The following is a 24,728-nucleotide window of genomic DNA, read 5'->3' as shown; positions in this document are numbered from 1 at the left end:
TATATCATATGATAACACAATAGTACAGGTATTCTCCTACTTACAATGGGGTTAGATTCCAAAAAACCCATTGTTTGTTGAAAAAATTGTATCTCGAATATAGCCTAGCCTACACTGAGGTAATCAGTATCATCTTCACATATATACCCAGTCTACAGTACACAGTATAGCTATTCTATGCATATATGGTCAAATAATTATCAATATCAGGTAATTCTCTCGGTTCAATGCATACTGACTTCTGATAATTTAGTACAGAGAAACTGAATAACAATAACAAGAGTTAGCCTAGCCTACACCATGATATACCATATGCATATACAGTGGCCTAGCCTACAGTATACTCTATACTACATATACGGTAGTAATTATTAATACTGACTAATTCTGGAGGTTCAATGTATCTGACGTATGATAATTCAGTACAGAAAGAAACTGAACATGAAACAAGAATCAGATCGTATGATAATTCAGTACAAACAGAAATTGAACAAGAAACGAGAACCAGATTCGGTCCGACTTCGGCATAACTGAACGGTGTCAGGCTTGCTGATAGCTACGTATAATCATAAAATACAAATGAAATAAATATGCATCTTTTCCATGAAGTTTTTTAAAAGTTATACATTACTTTCCTGCATCCAATAATATTGTATATACCGTATCCTCATATTGCATTGATATAAATACTGATATAGCGGTCAATGTTTTGGTTTGGAAAAAAGCTGATGGGGAATACAAGTTTGTTTTGCCATATTTAACTCTATTCTCAGTGAATGTTCTTGCTCCTAGTTAACATAAATGAATATCTAAAGTTTACTTATATGGAACAAAGCAATTTTTCATTATACAACGTGTTTTTAAGTCAAAATATGACTTCAATACGTTTCATTGTGAACTAAATTATTTTTTTTGTTCACAGACAGCAAAAAAATCCAGCGATTCCATTTGTTATTTTAACTTGTTTTTATCATAAAACGAGTTTTATGTTATTTATCTTTTATTGGTGTAAAAACAATAGTAAAATGCGCTCTTTGATGCCCAGTAGTTTTGATTAAAATAATTTTATCTCAGTTTTATCTACTTCTGTGTTTTAATTTATATCAAAGTTTAGGAGTTTTACCCATGTTGTCGATGCCCAATAACAGTCATTTACAGCTTGAATATTATTTTCTCAGCTTCAGCTACAACTTGGTTTAAACTTTACAGTGCATTTCCTTGATGATTTTTTATTCATAGCAAGTAAAGTTATTACATAATATAATATCAGTCTATTCTACATAACATGAATTATGACATAACTACGTATAATTGTTTACTATTGTACGATGGCTGAAATACAAGCAAAATGGATGTTGTTGTTATTGGATTTGGTTGTACTTAGCAAAAAGTTGTTTATCACTCAGTCGTTTATGACTGTTCTTATTTTACAAGTATAATGTTAAAACAATAGTACTACTTTCATCATTCTCTTGAACTTTTTTTGACTTATTTAACTAGAAGATGGCATAAAGATATACAGGTAAAGAAGTTAGGCAATTGTAATTTGGCCTCTCTCACTGCCTGATTGTACTCTGCTGCCTGCATCTGTTGTGTGTGAAATTTAAAAATATATATTTTAAAAATATTGTTGTACCAGTATTAATTACTAACCCCATCGTAAAATCGGATCATCATATGATGAATTATCGTAACTTGAATACTACCTGTACAAAAAGAGAGAGATTGTCTGAACAAGACTTGTCAAACAATTTTATTTTAATAAGGCATGAATGTAACTTACATATTTATTTAATAGAGAAAGTGATTCCTTTTTTGACGATAAAACCAGAGAGCTTAGCACCTTTGTTGCCCGTTCTTCTTCTTCTTGTGGAGCTAAACATCCAGGTACTAAGGTCCACTCACTACTCCTGCAATTACAAAAGACTCTTTGAAACAATAAAAGCAGGATAAAAGCCTCAACAAACTAATAAGAACATTTTAAAACTTGTAAAACTAACTTTTGAGTACAGTACTCTAATACTAGCAATGGCTAGTAAAATGGGATGAAAAATTAGATATTTCATTCTAAAATAAAATTCACTTTTATGTTAAGTTCATCTAAGTTTTTCCAATATATCTGACATATAAAATATAATTCTTTCTGAATTCTAATTATTTATCACTCAATCATTACAGGCAGCCCCTGTTAATGGCGGCATTGGTTAACGGCTATCCGATTTTACGGTGCATGTCTAGCAACGCTGTTAATTGGATTTTCTGCGCCGATCTCTGGTTAGCCGTGCCAATATCCAATTAGCAGCGCCAATCTCTGGTGAACGGCTCTGATATCCAGTTAAATGCGTTGTTAAGCAGGTTTTTAGTGCTGATATCATTGATTTTTGATTAGTGGTGATTTTCCGTTAGCGGTAGCAGCTGGGAACGGAACCCCCCAACATTAACCCGGGGGGTTCCTGTAATTACAACTAGGTCTTTCATGTTCCAAAACATTCTCACATTGCTTGAAAAATTCAAGATAGAAAAAATGGAAGTCATGCAGTAGCACAACATGTGTGGGCAGGTCCCAGAGTCTCAAACAGGTACTATATATGTACGTATTATTCGTGTGCCATATGTCTGCAGCTGAGCTAATTAGTGTACTACCAAGGTATTGAGACATTTCCACTAACTGTGATAATTTATTTTTTTATAATTTCAAATTTCATTTATTTCTTGAATGATTGATGTTTACTCCACTCACAAAATGAACTGATTAATAAATTTTTTTTTAGACTTTCAGTCTTAACCCTTAAATCAATATGCAGCACCCCATGCAGGCAAAACTTTGAGGTAGGCTAATTAAAAAAAAAAAAAATCGATGGAAAGAGGAAGATATGCAAATGGTGAAAAAAAAAAAAAATTCTAAAAAATTTTCCTACCTTCCTGTGGGACCTTTTTTACAAGACAATCATAAATTTTACCAACTTATATATCTTTTTTCTAATAAATAATTTTATTTTATTTTGTAAAATTATAGATATAGCTCACACAATATCAAAACAGATAAGAAATAAAATCAGTAATTAAATCTTAGCATATTTGTTGAATAACATTTACATAAATTTACCGAGAATGAAGATTCAGTAACTTTTTTCATTTTATTCTAATATTTCTTTGCAAAATTACATTTACAACTGACATACTATCATAAAAGAAAAGAACTAAAACCAACAGCAGCCATTTGGTATATTTATGAGCAAATTTATAAAAAGACGTCATATGAGACGGAGAGGCAGTACATTCCCCCTCTAACTTTGCATTTATGAATTTTTGGGCTATAAAAGTATTGGCACCTTTTCCTGCCAGATTCTTTCCAAATCGATGGCGTTTAATACTGTTTATCTACAGAATCAATCCATCCACCACTCTAAACCTGTTTTTCTGGGCTCAGCTCGTGTCGCTGCGCGAAATATCCTTTAATCTATTATTTCTAGGGTAAATGTACTAACACATACCAGAGAATAAATAAATAAAGAAAAAGGTCAGTATAACTGACTCGCTCACCCTCCAAGAGGGTGTCGGTATGAACACTATGGCGAGTGAGACCACTACCACGAGCCAAATGCCAAAAGAATTCTCCCACTACAAAATCCCCCAAGAGGAGAGCCGACCCACAGAGTGGGCAGCACTTACTACTACTACTCCATCCCATGCTGCCGACTGCTGCGCCTCTGGTGGCCATCCTTTTCAGTTAGCGCACCCAATTCAGACGTGCCATTTTTTACTCTGTGTTTTTGTGTGCCCTTTCCTTTGGATTTATTTACCATGGAGCGTGCAGCCATCGCAGCAGCTAAGTTAAGTACTCAGTGTTTATTGCTATTTGGTTTTTTCCGGCCCTGAGCCCGTATTTGCCGTTTTTTAGGTATAAATACGAACTCTAGGTCGGAAGCATGGCAGCATGGTTCTGCCTCGTGGTGGGTTCGTTCTTGGTCGCCCATACCCAGAACATCCCCTTACTTAAGTACGCTCTATTTTAATTATCCGCTTTGTTTAGGGTACGGTCTACACGGTTTTGTCATGCATGCATGTCTTTTACCTCATGTAGGCTCCTTCCATCCAGACCCTAGCCACGGCTCTTAGTATCGGCCTCGGCTAGCTTTGAGTGGTAGACTTGCCTTCGAGTTAGTCGTACACTCCTGGATTTTTTCTCCTACTATATTGTTTTCTTTCTTTCATTTTTATTATTCATTTGATTTATATGTATTTGTTAGGTTAGCTAGGCGTCTGGCTTGCTGAGCCTAGGTCATGGCCCATTGGGCCTATATGCTACCGCTCTTCAGTTCGGTTGCTTCCCGATAGCATCTCTCTGATCAGTTGGTTATGTTTCTAGGCTTAGTTGTTTGTTCTTATCGCCCCGTGGTCACTACGTGATCACGAGGCAGCCAGACGCCTGTCCAGTCACCTTCCCCCCCTCCCGCTCTTCTATAGAGTCGGGGGGATGGGTCGGTCTGCCCATGCTCGCTCCGCATACCCGAGCCTGCCTCCCTCTCTCCCCCCAGGCGGAGGGAGTAGAGGGACGGGACAGACCCAGACTGGACTCGACCTCTCCGCTTCTCGGTCGGCCGGATGGTAAGGTGGGGGGGGACTGGCCTTTCCCCCCTCCGTTGCTACCGTCGCTCCGTTGCTAGCCCGAGTCTGTATGTCCTCTTGCTCTTTCCCACCTTACTAGGGCTCCTTTACCACCGGAGACCTGGCATCCAGCGGAAAGGTGCTAGTCCACCCAGCAGGGTGGACCGGAACATACAGTCGGTCCCTTCTAACCACTCCGTCTCGCTGAGTTACAACACTCCGCCACGCACTGGACTTAGTCCGGTACGTTCGAGTTTTTAGGTTTAAGATCTATTATGTTAAACATTTAAGTTTATCTTAAGTACCTTAAACCATCCCCCCTCCCTTCCTGTCCCACCGGATCCCTCCGGGGTTATAGCCTATTCAGGCGATTAAGGGAGGGGTTATGCCCAAAATTTTTCCGAGCTCCGGCATGCAACGGAGTTCTTCTGTCCTTTAGCCTGTAAGTGATAGTCTTTAAGATACTCATGTGTCTTTTCACTTACAGACCACCAACTGTGAGCATCCGGGATGCGCCGCCACACTTCAGGACCCATGTGGACACGAAGTTTGCCGGTCCCATGCTCCATGCGCGACTCCGCACGGGGACATCCAGGTCTGGTACCACGAGACGTGTACCATCTGTTACGATCTGGTGAGCCAGCTCTTAGACGGGGTAAGTATTCCAACTCCGTTAACTGGTTCTCCATTTTTTTTATAGTGCTTAAGTTTTTACATTAATCACTCTAACTTAAGGTAAGATTCAGGGGGTCTTATAGCCCCTATAATTTTAAGTTACGCTTTAAGTTAGTTTTAGTTTTAAGTTATTCTTAAATCTAATCAATACCCTCTCTTCCAGGCTCCGGCTGTGAGGGATACCGCACTGGCAACCCTGCGGGCCTGGGTCGGCGGTTTCGGGAAGAACGCCGCCAAGGGTATGCCCTACATCCTTGAGAAGAGGTTGGCGGTACTAATCTTCCCCGGAGGCAAGGCGACAGGCTACGTCGACCCAGCAGATGCGGCCCCGACTATCGCCTTCATCCAGCAACAGCTGGCTGCCTCGTTGACAGACCAAGGCCAGGACATCTCCTCGGAAGTCGCGACGCTTGATATTAATGTAGAACCCATGGTAGGTGTAGACGACCTGTTGGTCGAGGTAGGTAAGTTGGACACCCAAGGGATACCCTTGGGTGCTACTGTTCTTCTACTCCTGCAACCTCCTCCATCCTTCCAAGGCTTTACGGGTAATGAGTTATATACTTCTCCTGACGCTTCAGTTAGACCCAAGGTCAAGGGTCAGACAGTGAAAACCTTGACGAAGACGTCGTCGTCGTCTAAGAAGACGGCTTCGGCGTCATCCTCTTCTCGTAAGTCTCCGGCTGCGAATCCCGGAGCAGAGAGATCTAAAGCTTCTGGGTCCGGCTCTAAGTCCTCGAGGAGTAGATCCTCCAGGGAGAGATCTCACACTCCAGCGGAGTCGTTAGTTCCGCTACCCTTGGTTCCAGTTCAGGGCCACCCTTCCACCTCCGCAGCAGCTCCGGCTTTGGACGCCAACGCTGTCTCTTTACAACAGGTGGGCGATCTGGTTGGGTCTCTGAAAAATAGCATGGAACAAATGTTCTCTCGGTTGTCGGATAGGATTACCTCTCAGGACACCATTATAGCCGGACTGAGCCAAGCTCCTCTAGCCTCTCCTCCACCTTTCAGCACAGGTGGAGCCCAACTTCCCCCGTATGACTCTCTTCCTCCGTTCTCAATGAACAACCCTTGGAGAGTAGCGTCATACGCCCCTTCCAAGACGGCTCATCTCTATCCCGGAATGTGGAACTCGGAGGATTGAGGACTTCGAGTTCTACCCGGAAGACCTTCAGCCTCCGTTCATCGGCTACGCCAGGCTCACCGCCTCAGCCATGACTCGATGATAAAGTACCAAAGGAGACAGTCCTCTATTCAACGTGACCAGGCTCAGAGAGAATGGCTCAGGTGTCTAGAGGACATGGATTGTTCCAATACGAAAATCCAACCTTTCAAGAGTCCGTTTACGATCTTTACGATGGAAGAGAGTACCCCGCTCCCTTTCCTGACAAAGATCGCGACAACTACTATTCCAGCAGCCCAGAAGGGGGATTCCATGCCTCAACTGAAGGAAGCAGATCCTACATCTCCTCTACTTCCTTCAGCCGGTGAATTGTGGGAAGACTTACCTAACACCTTCTCAGCGGGCAAACTCAAACCAGACTGTGCTATGGAGCAGTTTGGTGAGAAGCTACCTAGGCTTCCAGATAGCCTTATTCAGCAGAATTCGATGCCAAATCGCGGTTAGCCAGGTCCATTAATTCCATGGCTATGACCGAGGTGGCTACCATTGCCTATGGGTCGGAACCGCTCTTCAAGCTTCTTACCAAATCTTTGACTCAAACGGTGCAGTCAGATATGTTTGAGTTTGCCACTGCTAGGACGAATTGTAGGAAACATGTCCTACAAGAAGCAACTATTCGGCACGAGCCGAATAAGTTGCTTGCGTCAAGCATCTGGGGAGCAGACCTCTTCCCAGAAGCGATGGTGAAGGAGGTTCAGTCAGAGGCTACGAGATTGAACCAGAGCCTTAAAGACCGTTGGGGTCTTACGGCCAAGAGACGACAGGACAAGTCGGTAAGGGTAAGGCTCAGAGGAAACCTAGACGTTTCCAGCCCTACCAGAAGAAGCAACCACGCTTTTCTCAGCAAGTTCCGGCTGTTCCCTTGGTGCAAACAGCCCAACCTTCCACCTCAAAGGCTCAATCGCAGCCGATTTACGTTATCTCCCCTCAGCCTCAGCCCTCCACCTCTTACGCCCTCTCTCCAGCCTACAACCAGGTCTTCGAGGGTCAAGCTTCACAGAAGTATGACCGCTCGGGTAAGGGAGGCAGAGGTAAGCGATCCTTTCGTGGGAGAGGATCGGGAGGTCCCTTCAATAGGGGAAAACATTTCAGGGGAGGCCGAGGAGGCTACCAGAACCAATGAAGAATTTCAGGTAGGAGGAGGCTGTTTCACTTTCGCCACCGGTGGAACTTCAGCAAGTGGGCTCAGAGCATTGTGTCAAAAGGCCTGGGTTGGAGCTGGTTAGCGAACCCACCCCCATCCAGACCTTTCCGCCAACTTCCTTCCAAGGAATTGACGGAGTATGCGGAGGATCTCCTTCAGAAAGGAGCTATAGCGAGAGTCAAAAGGTTAAAATTTCAAGGACGCTTGTTCAGCGTGCCAAAGAAAGGCTCACAAAAAAGAAGGGTAATCTTAGACTTGTCCCGCTTAAACTTAGCCATTCGCTGCGACAAGTTCAAGATGCTCACGATCTCGCAGTGCGGACCTTACTTCCCCGTGGGGCCGTCTCACCACCTCTATCGATCTTACAGACGCTTACTATCATATCCCTATTGCAAGACACTTCCGTCCGTATCTGGGCTTCAAGATAGGAGACCAGACATTCTCCTTCAAGGTAGTTCCTTTCGGGCTCAACGTAGCACCCAGGGTGTTTACGAAGCTGGCGGAAGTAGTAGTTCAACAACTCAGATCGCAAGGGGTTATGGTAGTAGCGTATCTCGACGATTGGTTGATCTGGGCTTCAACAGTCGAGGAATGCAACAAAGCAACACTGAAAGTGATTCAGTTCCTGGAATATCTAGGCTTCAAATAAACAGGACCAAGTCAGACTCACTCCAGAGTCAAACTTTCAGTGGCTAGGCATTCAATGGAATCTATCCTCCCATACTCTGTCGATTCCATCATCCAAGAGGAAGGAAATAGCGAAGTCAGTCAAGCAATTTCTGAGTCACAAACTGGCTTCAAGAAGATCTCAGGAAAGGATCCTGGGTTCTCTCCAGTTTGCATCAGTGACGAACATCCTAATGAAAGCCAAACTGAAAGACCTAACCAGAATCTGGCGCTCACGAGCAAATGTCAGGTCCAGGGACAAATTATCCTCAGTCCCTCTGATTCTAAAGAATCGACTCCGGCCGTGGGCGAAAGTCAAGAACTTGTCGGTGTCAGTGCCCCTTCAGTTTCCTCCACCAGGGATCACCATCCACACAGACGCTTCATTAAGCGGTGGGGAGGATATTCCCAGTTCAAGAAGGTTCAAGGAACGTGGTCACCTCAGTTCCGTCAGTTCCATATAAACGTACTGGAAGCAATGGCAGTGTTCTTGACTCTAAAAAGGTTACGTCCGCCAAAGTACTCCCACATAAAGCTAGTCCTGGACAGCGCAGTGGTAGTACATTGTGTAAACAGAGGAGGCTCCAAGTCACGTCATCTAAATCATGTCATGGTAGCCATCTTCTCCCTGGCGGACAAGTTCAGTTGGCATCTCTCCTCCACTCATATAGCTGGAGTGAGAAACGTCATAGCAGATGCTCTATCCCGATCAGTACCTCTAGAGTCGGAATGGTCACTGGACAACAGTTCGTTCCAATGGATTCTTCAGAGAGTTCCAGGTCTACAGGTGGATCTCTTCGCATCTCAAGCGAACCACAAACTTCCGTGTTATGTGGCCCCCAACCTGGACCCTCTGGCCTATGCCACGGACGCCCTGGCTCTAATGACTGGAACAACTGGGAGAAGATTTATGTCTTTCCTCCAGTGAATCTTCTCATGAAAGTGTTAAACAAACTCAGGACATTCAAGGGTCAAGTGGCTCTAGTAGCCCCAGACTGGCCGAAGAGCAATTGGTACCCTCTCATTCTGGAACTGGGTCTTCGCCCTCTTCGGATCCCCAATCCCAGGCTCTCCCAGTCAGTACAAACGAAGACTGTGTTCGCTTCCTCAGGGATTCTCAAAACCCTAACTTTATGGATTTCATGAAGTTTGCAGCGAAAAGGGATGCGAACATTGACCCTCAGAATATTCTCTTCTTGGAATCCGATAAAAGAGATTCAACTTTGAGACAGTATGATGCTGCTGTCAAAAAGTTAGCAACCTTCCTGAAAGAATCAGATATTAGGATCATGACAATCAATTCAGCTATATCCTTTTTCAGATCCTTATTTGAAAAAGGCTTAGCAGCTAGCACAATTACGACAAACAAATCAGCCTTGAAAAAGATTTTTCAATTTGGGTTCAACATAGACTTGACAGATTCCTACTTCTCGTCTATCCCCAAGGCGTGTGCTAGACTTAGACCTTCTGTAAGGCCTACGTCAGTATCATGGTTCTTAAACGATGTTCTAAAGCTGGCTTCAGAAACCAATAATGACACATGCTCGTTTATAATGCTCTTAAGAAAACCCTATTTTTATTAAGCTTGGCCTCAGGAGCTAGAATTTCAGAACTGTCGGCTTATCCAGAGATCGGATCATATTCAGTTCCTTCCCACAGGGAAGTGCTACTTTCTCCGGAACGTTGCTTTATAGCTAAGAATGAAGATCCTTTGATGAGGTGGGAACCTTGGAAGGTACTACCCCTTCCACAAGATGTATCTCTTTGCCCAGTTTCAACCTTACGAGCCTTTCTATCTAGGACCTCCTCATCCTCATCGGGTCCTCTCTTTAAGAGAGAAAAAGGTGGCACTTTATCTATTAAAGGCATCAGGCAACAAATCCTGTACTTCATTAAACAAGCCAATCCTGACTCTTTCCCAAAAGCACATGATGTCAGGGCAGTAGCCACTCAATTAACTATTTCCAACATATGAACTTCGATGAGTTGAAAAAGTATACTGGATGGAAATCGCCGACAGTAGTCAAAACGTCATTACTTAAAGTCCTTGGAAGCTCTGAAATTTTCAGCAGTTGCAGCGGGGAACATAGTTTCCCCTGACTCTAACTAATCTTTAGTAGAAGATCCAGTCCTCCTTTCTACCTGCCTCACCCAACAGTTTGTCTATTCCTGCCTTGTTCATTTACGGTCACCTTGTGTCTTAGCTGCTTTTATGATGATGTGGTGGGTGTCCCTTATTTTTTTGCTAGGGACACTCACAATTGATGATGAATATTGATCTAGTGGATGTCATCCCCTTATTTTTATGCTAGGGGATACATCTTATTGTAATGGTTACGGGTTTGTATATTAAGTCATATACATTCCTTTATATATTATTATGGTTGAGTTTGTTTTGTTCAACTTATTATGTTAATTGCTCTAGAATTTTTGATACATAAGCTTTACACAGATACCATTTTGGTACATATATGCCATATTACCCCTGTATATATGTAAATTACCTTAAGTTAAGAAATATTATTAGAATTAAGTGTAATTTAAGCAATATTTCTATTTTGTATCACTGTGTATATGTATCCTTATTAGCAATTATATTCTTTTACTTTTATTTTATCTTTTATTTGAGACCTCTTTTTATTTTGTTTTGTTTGTTTTGTTTACAATCTTGTGCTATTTCTCTGGTACGATTTCGCGCAGCGACACGAGCTGAGCCCAGAAAAGGGATTTTGACGTAAGGAAAAATCTATTTCTGGGCGATTGGCTCGTGTCGCCAGCGAAATCCCGCCCTACCCATCCCATCGCCAAGATTGTCTGCTAACTTCAGGATGGCCACCAGAGGCGCAGCAGTCGGCAGCATGGGATGGAGTAGTAGTAGTAAGTGCTGCCCACTCTGTGGGTCGGCTCTCCTCTTGGGGGATTTTGTAGTGGGAGAATTCTTTTGGCATTTGGCTCGTGGATGGTTCTCACTCGCCATAGTGTTCATACCGACACCCTCTTGGAGGGTGAGCGAGTCAGTTATACTGACCTTTTTTTTTTTTTTTTTTTCTTTATTTATTTATTCTCTGGTATGTGTTAGTACATTTACCCTAGAAATAATAGATTAAAGGATATTTCGCTGGCGACACGAGCCAATCGCCCAGAAAATAGATTTTTCCTTACGTCAAAATCCCTTTATTACTATACTCCGAGGACCTATCCATCCATTATGGGTTAAGAAAGCTGGGCAACCAACTGCAAGGTTTTCCCATGATGAGTGGTAGTTTTGCTAAAAAAAAAAAAAAAAAAAAAAAAAAACATAATCCTAGCTTTCTTCTTTGCCTATGGACATAGAAGAACTAGTGCTGCCAAGTCTAGTGTTAGGCTTGCAATTACTAAATTTTGAGTACAACTGGTAACTGGTAAGTTCCAAAAATTTTGTTGTTAGTAAGTGCTAGATAGCCAATTATCAAAGCAAATGGGAAGCTTTGGTTTAATTCACTAGTAACTTAAAAAGCTCTGCTTATTATTTTTTAGGATATAGTATAGTACTTGCCTAGTAAGGCATAAGTTTTTCTTGAATATGTTTCACTCCAATTACTCTTCAATGTAATTGTTTATTTATAGATTTTCCTTTTCACTTAGGATTAACAAACTATTCTTGGTAATGGTAACTCATTAATGTTACTAGTGTATTTAATATACTTTGCTCTTGATTTTAGAAAAACCCCAAGGTTTCTTTAGAATACTTTTTTAATCCGTGTTATATAAATTGTATTGTACTTTGTGAATTATATAAATTGCATTTCAATTCATTCATTTTGTCAACCTTCATGTTCAGCATAAAGATGTCATAACAAAGATGTACTAATGCGTGTGATAAAGCCTGGAATGCCTCTTTGTGAAGTATGGTATAATACAAAAATCATACAAATTGTGTAGTCATTTGAAGGTCAGTATTCAAATCTTTGGCTTTAGCCTCTCGCTTGTCAAGGAGAATTCCTGTACTACTAGTATTTGTTGAGGCTCCTCCTTCCCTAGAGTATCAGCTGGGTTGAAAGGTTCATGCCCTGTACAACCCAGTGGCACTTCTATTTTTCCTCCAGTTTCAACCAAATTGCCACCTGGTGCTACTCCAGATTCTTCAGCTGTCACCTCATACCAAGTGATGCTAATGACATGCAGTATAGCACATGGAACTTGGCAGGTTGATGTATTCTCTTCAGGAGCATTTGCATTGTCTGAGCAGATATTTTGCTTCCCCCTCTCCTGCCCCTGCCTAGGATTCACAGAGAAGGCATTTGTTGTTACCAGATGAGACCATTTGTTACCATTGAGAGCCCTTATGCACAAAGTGGAACCATGTACAGAACCCCTTGCACCAGCTGATCCTACTTCTTCAAGAGAAAAGATTACTCCAATGAGAGCCATAACCTGAGCTGCTTTACTATTAAGAACCACTCTAGCAATCATGACTAGTGTTGCTCCACTGAGCAAAGTCATGTAAGCTGACAAGATATGATGAATACATATAGCAGGGAAGGTATATCAGTTACAAAATCTTTAAGCTTTAACCTACTATTATTACTGTTATACATAATAAGGTAGTTTAATCAGACTTAAAACACCTGACTTTCATAGGGCTGGCCTGAAAGGGTTTGTTTTTAGTAATAAAATTTAAATCTTATCTAATAATCTGCAATCCTTTGAAAACAAAATTAATAATTGTATGAACTGAAAATAATGGAGATTCTGAACAAATTTCCACAATTTGAATTTCCAAAACTTGACATTTGCTGTTGGCTTGGACATTTATATAAAATATGTATAACTGATAGTGTTAAGCTACATTCTCTGCATATGAGGATTGGGACATGTGGCTTATTCATCAACTATTATAGTCAAACAAAAGTTACTTAATTTGCAAATTAAATGAAATTACTGTGGACCCACTGTATTAGCGTTCTCAAGATTCATGGCCTCACATATTCACGGATTTCTCTGTGGACCATATCTACCCATTATTTGTGGGAAATTCATGTATTCGCTGTATTTTTCTGATAAATATCTACAAATTACTGTATTTTCATATTAATTTCATGATAAATGCACTTTTTGTGATAAAAGTATTAAAAAAAACAGGAATAAGCCAAAAGGAATAAATTTGACCTTACAAAACAGGCAGTTCTTAGCATTTCTAATGAGGTTTTCATGTACTATTTGTGGATTCTAGCTATTTGTGGGGGGTCTGAAACGCATCCCCGTGAACAAGGGGTTCTGAAACGCATCCCTGCAAATATGGGGATCCACTGTACTTCAATTTGGCATTCTCTTTAGCTCAAAGAATACTATAATCCAGTGATGGGTTTGATGTACTTTAATTTGCTGTAACCTACTGCCTAGTCATCAACCCAGGTCCACATTCATTCGTGATTTCCTTCACTTTACTGCACACCAAATGTCAACTCTTCTTGTTTCTCACATATTACCTTGGTAACTTCACTAAAACACTTGATGACCATTGCATAAGAGTGCCTTCATAATGTAAGTACTAGTAGGTATATGACAAAATATGCTTAACAGTTACAAGAACTGTGTGTATTTCGCAATATAAACTATGGGGTGGTGCAGGCAGTGACATTACCCGTCTAAACTCAGTATCCATGATAATCAATAAAATGTAAACATAATCTGTTAGGTTATTAAAACTTGAAATAAAGCACTTGAAATATTTTCACTTACGGATGAACATGGCAAGTGGGAGCCATATTGACCGCGGAGTCCAAATTGTGACCATAAAGACGTGGCAGAAGTGATAAAATTCTCTCCATTAATGTTTCACCTGCATGGCTAGAAGCATCAGCCAAGTCCAGTGTACGATCCACAAACACCAGAGACACCTTGTTTGCAGCTGTCTATTGAAAAAAAAAACAAGAGAATTAAGTGGATAACCACATAAAGACTACTTCTAATGAACAGGAAACTCACTACAAATAGAAAAAAATCTGGTTTGGATGTACAAAAAAAGTTAATAGAAATGTGCCATGAAATAAGAGATACTCTTGCCTCTTAAACAGTTAGAGAACATGTAAACAGTTAGAGGCTGGAGCTGAGGAACAGCTTCTATGGCTGGGAGGGAGTGGAGATGCATTGTTGGATGGGGGAGAGGACTAATAAACATGACTTGATAAAGCTTGCTTGGTTTCATGTTTTCATGTTTATGATATATTCAAGTTTTTTTTTTTTTAAAGAATGCATACAATACAGACAGAGAGAGACGAGAGAGGAGAGCAGGAGAGAGAGAGAGAGAGAGAGAGAGAGAGAGAGAGAGAGATGCAATAACCAAGGTATGCTGCATATTAGTGTGAGTACAGTAACACACATACTCTCACTTTTTATTTATATTTTATGCTACAGTATTTTGTTTATATTTTTACTGTATTCTCCCACTTTTTTATTTTTTCAAACTAAAATATAAATGCAATCATGCGTGTAGGGTACAAGAGAGAGAGAGAGAGTAAATATCCAGTGGTAAAATGTTCTTTTGTTTACTATTATGTTAAGTTGTGTATTTGTGATTGCAGATTTACTTTTAATGGAGAATATTACCAACAAATATTTGGTATCGCCGTGGGTAACCCCTAATCACCTCTCCTTTCAAACTTATATATATATATTAATGGAACTTTTTGAAAGACAACACCTCCCGAATATCACACTTGTCCCCTTAAAATGGTTCAGATATGTAGATGACATCTTTGTACTCTTATCTGTTGGTATTGATGTAAAAGATTTATCTAAATTAAATAATTTAGTGCCATCCATAAAATTCACTGTTGAAACTGAAAATAACAATGCCATCCCTTTCCTCGATGTATTACATAATACATAACGAGTCTTTCCCATGTAAATTCAGTATTTATAAGAAACCCACAAATAATTTAACATATGTACAATTTTATTCTGGTCACCACCTTAACATTAAAATTTCACTTTTTTCTTTACGTGCTTTGCGGATTGCGAGTCCACAATATCTTAACCAAGAAATAGAATATATAAAACGATAGGAAATGATCTCTGCTACCCACCTTTTATAATTGATTTATGTTATCAAAAAGGCTCACAAAAAGTTTTATAATGATGTTAACAATGAAAAAGAAACCCCTGAAAATGTACTTAGCGTGCCTTACTTTTGTGGATTTCAAACCATAAAATCAATATCTAAATCTTTTAATGTTAATGTTGTGTTCTATTATAACAATATCATTAAAGGTATGCTAATGAAGAATAGTCCAGTAACAAATAACAACATCATTTGCAAAATTCCTTGTAAGGATTGCCCGTCTTTTTTTTACGTTGGTCAATCAAGTAAAGATTTAGATATACGAATAAAGCAGCATATGTATTTAGTTAGAACATCCCAGAATTCAAATGCACTATTTATCCATCTGAGCAAAAAATCTCATTGTATAAATTGCTAGGTTTAATGATTATGTTTCAATAAATTTAATGGAATCAGCAATTATACAAATCACTAATAAACAATATAAATCTTAGTCTGGGATTGTACCATTTGGACCCATACATTTGTAAAATGTTTATGGAGGACCTTAAAATAAATTAATTAACTACTACAGTAATTAACTTGTCCCACATTTTCTTGGTTATTAATTATTTTTTTCTCATGGTCGCTCATTGTCTAAATATTTTGTAAATTTCATGTTACTAATACAAAGTGTATTGTTTTTCGAATTAATTTACCTTTGACCAGTGTGTTTGACTGCAACACTCTTTTAAATCCTTAATCTAGCCTTCGGGATTTTACTAATTTGATACTGTCCATTTGCATATGCCTCTTTGTTCCTAAAACAAAACGTATTGTTTTCTGACTAAATTACCTGTGACCACGTGTGGGTAGCTGCTTTTATATCTTTAATCTAGCCCACGGGCATTTTTTCATTTCTTTAAAGTGAATTGTACCTTTTATTAACCCTGTAATCTCCGTTTGTACATGCTTACATGTTCTGATCAGTCTTGCCTATAGTAAAGGGTCGTTAAGACCGAAAGATCTCAGCAATTCTCATTTTCCTCTGTGGCATTACCTTTATATATATATAGTATACACCCACACACACATATATCTATATATATATATATATATATATATATATATATATATATATATATATATATATATATATATATATATATATATACATATACATATACTACATATACATATATATATATATATCATATATATATTATATATATATATATATATATATAGTATATATATATATATATATATATATATATATATATATAAATATATATATACATCGGTCCCCCCGCATTCGCGTTCTCCAGATTCGTGGACTCACACATTCGCGGATTTTTCTTTGGAACCTATCTAGAAATTATTCGCAGACGGACTCGCCCTTTCGCGGAATTTGCCGACAAAAATAATCACTAATTAGTGTATTTTGATGTTTATTTTCATGACTAAATACATTTTTATAATACAAAAATGATTTACTAATTTTCAATTATTAATTTTGATTAATACGTACTGTATTAGTAAGTTTAATAAGTTGAAATGATATCACATAATAAAAATAATAATTCTCTCTCTCTACTACAAAGATGTATGTTTTTTTGTATGATAAATAAATGATTTACTATTTTCAAATATTAATATTAATTTATACAGCAATAATATCAATTCATTAAAGAAAATCCCATAGTGAATTAGTAAGATTTTAGCTTATAAATTTAAAAAATTATGGAAGAATGAAGGAAATCCCAGTATTCTTTCTACAACTCCAGGTACTAAAACTGTCATACGTATCAAGTTAAGTGACAGGAGGGGGAAGGAGCTGTTGTGCTGTTGCCATCAAGTGCTCATGAAATTCCCCCCCCCCCTCTCTCTCTCTCTCTCTCTCCTCTCTCTCTCTCTCTATCTCTCTCTCTCTCTCTCTCATCTCTCTCTCTCTCTCTTCTCTCTCTCATTTACTGAGACTCAAGATTTTTTTTATAGTACTTGTACTATATGTTTTTAATACTTTCAATAATAATAATAATAATATTTTTATTAAAAATAATGGCAGAATTCACAGAATTGATTTTGTACAATATTCTTTCAATTCTCCTTATGATTTGCCTTTCAGGCACGCTGGTATTATAAAGCAGCTGTCCAATGTTCATGGAGCTGTAGGTCGTCAACGGAAATTTCGGGCAGGCTGGTGTTATCAAAAGCAAACTGGTTATCAGGGACAGGCTGGGGTCGTCAACAGGTATACAGGTGCGCTTCATAGGTCGGGAACAGGCCGTAGTCGTCAGGGGTCTATCTGGTATTTCTTGTTATTTTCTTCTTCTTTTCTGGTTTTTAAAAGGCGTCTACATGTTTCGGCCACCTCGTTTGGCCATCTTCGGGACGGGATCACTGAGTGCAATGGTCTGTGAATACATCTGACACAGACCATTGCACTCAGCGATCCCGTCCCGAAGATGGCCAAACGAGGTGGCCGAAACATGTAGACGCCTTTTAAAAACCAGAAAAGAAGAAATAACAAGAAATACCAGATAGACCCCTGACGACTACGGCCTGTTCCCGACCTACGAAGCGCACCTGTATACCTGTTGACGACCCCAGCCTGTCCCTGATAACCAGTTTGCTTTTGATAACACCAGCTCGCCCAAAATTTCCGTTGACGACCTACAGCACGATGAACATTGGACAGCTGCTTTATAATACCAGCGTGCCTGAAAGGCAAATCATAAGGAGAATTGAAAGAATATTGTACAAAATCAATTCTATGAATTCTGCCATTATTTTTAATAAAACTTGTTTGAAAGAAGGTCTGTTTCCAGCATATACAATAATAATAATAATAATATTAATAATAACGACACACGAAGAAACACCGACGAAGTAACAGAGAGGACGGAATGGGTAGAAAAGATTAGACAATGGATGGAGCCAGATACAGAGAGAACAAAGATTCCCTCCATGAAAGCCTACAACACCAAGAAATTAAGGGAGAAAACAAGTGAGGTCAATGAAATAATGGGCATAATACACACCACCAGTATCACAGAAACAAATAACTTGGTATATGCAGGAGCGAGATTAGTAGCAGAACTGATGGGGATTCGAACACCAACACCACCAGCACAACCAACCCAACAGAAACCAAAACAGCAACCTCCTTGGAAAAGGCGCCTGGAAAAGCAAATCATGGTGATGAGATCTGACTTGAGTAAACTGAAAGAGATGGCGGAAAAAAGGCTAAGAAGCAAGAAAACAAGGGAGGAACTCAATGAGAAATACAAAGTACAAGAAAGGGGACTAAACAACACAATAGAAGATGTAAAACAGAGGCTTAAGGCCAAAGCACATAAGATCCAACGGTACATGAACAGGAATAAGGGATACCAACAGAACAAACTATTCGGAACCAACCGACCCAAAAAGACTATCAGCCAACTAAGAGGGAAGACAACCACCAAGAATTCCTAGAAGCCAAACCAAGTAAGAGACTCTGGAAAACATATGGAGTAATCCGGTTATCACACAACAAACATGCAACATGGCTCCAGGAAGTCAAGGAAGAAGAAACAGGGAGAATAAAACAAAGATTCACAGAGATCACGACAGACACAGTCAGACACCAACTAAAGAAAATGCCAAACTGGAAAGCCCCAGGTCCCGATGAAGTCCATGGATACTGGCTCAAAAACTTCAAGGCCCTACACCCACGAATAGCAGAACAACTCCAGCATTGTATCTCAAATCACCATGCACCCAAATGGATGACCACAGGAAGAACATCCTTAGTACAAAAAGACAAGAGTAAGGGAAATATAGCAGTAACTACAGGCCTATCACCTGCCTACCAATAATGTGGAAGTTACTAACAGGTATCATCAGTGAAACGGCTATACAATTACCTAGAGGAGACAAACACCATCCACCCCCACCAACAGAAAGGCTGCAGAAGGAAGTGTAGGGGCACAAAAGACCAGCTCCTGATAGACAAAATGGTAATGAAGAACAGTAGGAGAAGGAAAACCAACCTAAGCATGGCATGGATAGACTATAAGAAACCCTTCGACATGATACCACACACATGGCTAATAGAATGTCTGAAAATATATGGGGCAGAGGAAAACACCATCAGGTTCCTCAAAAATACAATGCGCAACTGGAATACAATACTTACAAGCTCTGGAATAAGACTAGCAGTGGTTAATATCAGGAGAGGGATCTTCCAGGGCGACTCACTGTCCCCACTACTCTTCGTAGTAGCCATGATTCCCATGACAAAAGTACTACAGAAGATGGATACCAGGTACCAACTCAAGAAAAGAGGCAACAGAATCAACCATCTGATGTTCATGGACGACATCAAGCTGTATGGTAAGAGCATCAAGGAAATAGATACCCTAATCTGTAAGGATTGTATCTGGGGACATCAGGATGGAGTTTGGAATAGAAAAATGCGCCTTAGTCAACATACAAAAAGGCAAAGTAACGAGAACTGAAGGGATAAAGCTACCAGATGGGAGCAACATCAAACACATAGATGAGACAGGATTCAAATACCTGGGAATAATGGAAGGAGGGGATATAAAACACCAAGAGATGAAGGACACGATCAGGAAAGAATATATGCAGAGACTCAAGGCGATACTCAAGTCAAAACTCAACGCCGGAAATATGATAAAAGCCATAAACACATGGGCAGTGCCAGTAATCAGATACAGCGCAGGAATAGTGGAATGGACGAAGGCAGAACTCCACAGCATAGATCAGAAAACCAGGAAACATATGACAATACACAAAGCACTACACCCAAGAGCAAATACGGACAGACTATACATAACACGAAAGGAAGGAGGGAGACGACTACTAAGTATAGAGGACTGCGTCAACACCGAGAACAGAGCACTGGGGCAATATCTGAAAACCAGTGAAGACGAGTGGCTAAAGAGTGCATGGGAAAAAGGACTAATAAAAGTAGACGAAGACCCAGAAATATACAGAGACAGGAGAATGACAGACAGAACAGAGGACTGGCACAACAAACCAATGCACGGACAATACATGAGACAGACTAAAGAACTAGCCAGCAAATGACACATGGCAATGGCTACAGAGGGGAGAGCTAAAGAAGGAAACTGAAGGAAAGATAACAGCGGCACAAGATCAGGCCCTAAGAACCAGATATGTTCAAAGAACGATAGATGGAAATAACATCTCTCCCATATGGAGGAAGTGCAATACGAAAAATGAAACCATAAACCACATAACAAGCGAATGCCCGGCACTTGCACAGAACCAGTACAAAAAGAGGCATGATTCAGTGGCAAAAGCCCTCCACTGGAGCCTGTGCAAGAAACATCAGCTACCCTTGCAGTAATAAGTGGTAGAGCACCAACCTGAGGGAGTGATAGAAAACGATCAGGCAAAGATCCTCTGGGACTATGGTATCAGAACGGATAGGGTGATACGTGCAAACAGGCCAGACGTGACGTTGATTGACAAAGTCAAGAAGAAAGTATCACTCATTGATGTCGCAATACCATGGGACACCAGAGTTGAAGAGAAAGAGAGGGAAAAAATGGATAAGTATCAAGATCTGAAAATAGAAATAAGAAGGATATGGGATATGCCAGTGGAAATCGTACCCATAATCATAGGAGCACTAGGCACGATCCCAAGATCCCAGAAAAGGAATCTAGAAAAAACTAGAGGCTGAAGTAGCTCCGGGCCTCATGCAGAAGAGTGTGATCCTAGAAACGGCACACATAGTAAGAAAAGTGATGGACTCCTAAGGAGGCAGGATGAACCCGGAACCCCACACTATAAATACCACCCAGTCGGATTGGAGGACTGTGATAGAGCAAAAAAAAAAAAAAAAAAAAAAAAAAAAAAAAAAAAAAAAAAAAAAAAAAAAAAATAATAATAATAATAATAACTAATAATAATAATAAAAATAATAATAATAAGTCTTGTTGAAAAGGATTGCTTGCATCAGCTCCACTAATTTTGTATAGAGTCTTCTCTATTTTCCTTATTAAGGATTTCTCAATGTTGCTGAAAACTGGCAAGCAATGTGCCAAAGGTGGGGATCGTCAAATCCAGTGTAGTCATATTGAATGATCTTTATTACTGCTATATACATATATTACTGTTACAAGTTTCTCTCTCTCTCTCTCTCTGACGTTTCGCCCAGATCTGTTGGGCGAAACGTCAGAGAGAGAAGGAGGAGAGAGAGAGAGAGAGAGAGAGAGAGAGCGAGAGAGAGAGGAGAAAATAGAGAAGAGAAACTTGTAACAGTAATTTATGTATATAGCAGTAATAAAGATAATTCAATATGACTACACTGGATTTGACGATCCCCTTTGGCACATTGCTTGCCAGTTTCAGCAACATTGAGAAATCCTTAATAAGGAAAATAGAGAAGACTCTATACAAAATTAATGGAGCTGATGCAGCAATCCTTTTCAACAAGACTTGTTTAAAAGAGGGTCTACTCCCAAGAAATAATAATAGTAATAATGATAATAACTGTAATTACAAAATTCATATTATGTAATAGTATTTTAAATGAATACAATACTAATCTATCCATGTCACTTTTAATTAAGGCTAACTCTCTCTCTCTCTCTCTCTCTCTCTCTCTCTCTCTCTCTCTCTCTCTCTCTCTCTCTTTTGCCACACAAAATAATGTGTCATAGTGGTAACTCCCTCCCTCTCTTTCGCTGGAAGTGTTATAAGTATTTTTTGAGAGAACAGAGAGACAAACACTCTCTCTCTCTCTCTCTCTCTCTCTCTCTCTCTCTCTCTCTCTCTCTCTCTCTTTTACCGAGATGAAAGAATTTTTATGGTACTAGTATGTAAAATGTTTATTGATAATTTCAGTTATTTAATAATAATAATAATAATAAAACTGTAATTACAAAATTCATAATGGTAGTATTTTGAAGAGATGAAAATTACCTTTCCATTTCACTTGTAAGGATAACTCCTCTTTCTTACTGAGATGAAAGAATTTTTATGGTAAATGCACGTGTTTATTTTATTTTCAAATAATAATAATAATAATAATAGAAGTAGTAATAATACGATAACTAATTTCAAATGAAAATTCTTCCCTTCGTCTTTTTCTGTATCAATTTCCCTACCTCTTAACCCTCTTACGCCGGAGCGGTAAATAAAAATTTGTCTCCCGTATGCCGGAGGGGTTTCGAATATAAGCGTTTTAGCTTACAATTGCGTTTTTCGACCATTTCGGTAGAGTCAAAGTCGACCGAAGGTTGAAATTTTGGCAATTATCGTTATTTATATGAAAATATCTCAAAACTGATAAAAGCTACAACCATGGGTTGTTATTAGTTGTATTGTGCATGAAATTGCGCACATTTCCATATATAAAACTTTATATAACGGCTAATTTTAAAATGGTGCAAACATTACCACAATCGCATGTATGATTTTTTTCGGAAGAGTTACCGCGCGGACGTAAGGAAAATGTTTTTTCATAAATTCACCATAAATCGAAATATTGTGCTAGAGACTTCCAATTAGTTGCAAAATTAAGGTAAATAATTGAATATTACTAAAATATAAGACTTTTAGCTTACAATTGTGTTTTTCGACCATTTCGGTAGAGTCAAAGTTGACCGAAGGTTGAAATTTTGGCAATTATCGTTATTTATATGAAAATATCTCAAAACTGATAAAAGCTACAATCATGAGTATTTTATTGTTGTATTCTACATAAAAATGTGCACATTTTCATATATAATACTTCATGTAATGGTTAATTTACAATGGTACAAAAATTATGTCAAAGTGACGAAATAATTTCCGAGATGTGTCACAGATACTTTTTAGTGCGGCAAGAAAGAATTTTGCGCTTGCGCGCCTGCATAACGATTGTAAACAAAACAACACCTTGATCCGTGAACTCCCAGCATCCCCAAAGGCGTGTGATTCAAAAGTTTTAGGCTGGTAGGCCTATAAGTATTTTTCCGCGAATTTTAAAAAAAACTTTTGTAAGTCGACGTAAAATACGTCCAGACGGCACACGGGAGACAAAAAATGTCGACATAAAATACGTCCAGTCGGCGTAAGAGGGTTAAGTTAAATAAGATTAAAGGATATTAAATAATAAAAATAAAAATATCTCCCTCTGTTTTGTATGATAAATAAATTATTTATTACAATATTTATGGATCTCTATGGTAAGTTATTTAAAAAAATTAAAGAACAGAATTTTTTGTCTCATGCCTTTCAAGTTATGAAGCAGGGGGGAAGGCGGGCCTGTCAGAAATGTCACATTACTTGACAGAAAGTGACCATGGGTCCAAATTGTTGCCAAGCCTGATCATCTCATTTCTATTTCTTCCTTCTTTTATCTCTCTCTCTCTCTCTCTCTCTCTCTCTGCCAAGGGGTAGAATGAGAAATGGATTGATAGATAGACAAATAGTAGATACTTAGTTCAGCCCTCTCTCTCTCTCTCTCTCTCTCTCTCTCTCTCTCTCTCTCTCTCTCTCTCTCTCTCTCTCTCTGGAAAAGATATACAGATTGCGGAGGGGAAGAGGTGATGCAATTCTCTCTCTCTCTCTCTCTCTCTCTCTCTCTCTCTCTCTCTCTCTCTCTCTCTCTATCTTCCCTCTTCTCCTCCTCTCTCTCTCTCTCTCTCTCTCTCTCTCTCTCTCTCAAAAATTCATAAATAATTTCACTCTTGATGGTCAATATATGATGTTGCCCATTCAATGGTCAGTGTGTGTGTTATCTAATGGTAAAATGTTTAAGATGACTTTGAAATTATATTGATATCATTTCAAAGATTAATACAGTACGTATAATAGAATAATAATCTAAGGTAATACATATTTGATGTAGGATGATACTTTTAGTATATACATCTGGTATTTGAACTTTCAAGTTAGGCAGTAACAGTGGTCCACCCGTATTCGCGGGGGATGCGTACAAGAAACCCCCCCCCCCCCCCCCCCCCCCCCCCCCCCCCCCCCCCCCCCCCCACCCGCCCCCATGAATAGGTAGATAGAACCTGTGAATAGTTGGAACCCCTATAAAAATGCTAAAAACAGCCTATTTTGTTAGTTAAAACTCAAGAAAAACCCACTATAAAAGTTTTATACTTGGTTGGTTTTTTTATAGTTTTATTTTATCACAAAAGTGCATTTCATTATGAAATTGATAAAAAAAAAAAAAAAAAAAAAACAGGAATTTGTGACTATTTCTTATAGAAAAATACTGTGAATATGTGAATTTTCCGCGAATAATGCGGGAAAATGTTCCCAAGAGAAATCCAAGAATGTGTGAGTCCGTGAATCCGGAGAACGCGAATACGGGGGATCCACTGTATAAGCATTTTTTGAGGGGGGTTCTAAGTATTCATGGATTCTAGCTATTTGCAGCAGGGGGGGGAGGG

The 24,728-nt window shown here is 39.3% G+C and overlaps 1 protein-coding gene across 1 annotated transcript in view; it reads right to left on the bottom strand.

Moving 5' to 3' along the window:
- Window positions 1-24,728, bottom strand: part of LOC135201639 (sec1 family domain-containing protein 2-like) — a 238,259-nt gene that overhangs the window by 86,845 nt on the left and 126,686 nt on the right. Inside the window, exons 6-7 of the mRNA XM_064230729.1 lie at window positions 13,998-14,170; window positions 1,784-1,910 (exon numbers count right to left, since the gene is read on the bottom strand). Of these exons, the coding sequence (XP_064086799.1) occupies window positions 1,784-1,910; window positions 13,998-14,170 (300 nt within the window). The remainder of the gene's footprint in view (window positions 1-1,783; window positions 1,911-13,997; window positions 14,171-24,728) is intronic.

This window comes from Macrobrachium nipponense, chromosome 28 (assembly GCF_015104395.2).
Source record: "Macrobrachium nipponense isolate FS-2020 chromosome 28, ASM1510439v2, whole genome shotgun sequence".
Classification (NCBI taxonomy): domain Eukaryota; kingdom Metazoa; phylum Arthropoda; class Malacostraca; order Decapoda; family Palaemonidae; genus Macrobrachium; species Macrobrachium nipponense.
Note: the sequence above shows the minus strand (reverse complement) of the source record. Positions and strands in the feature narration are given on the sequence as shown.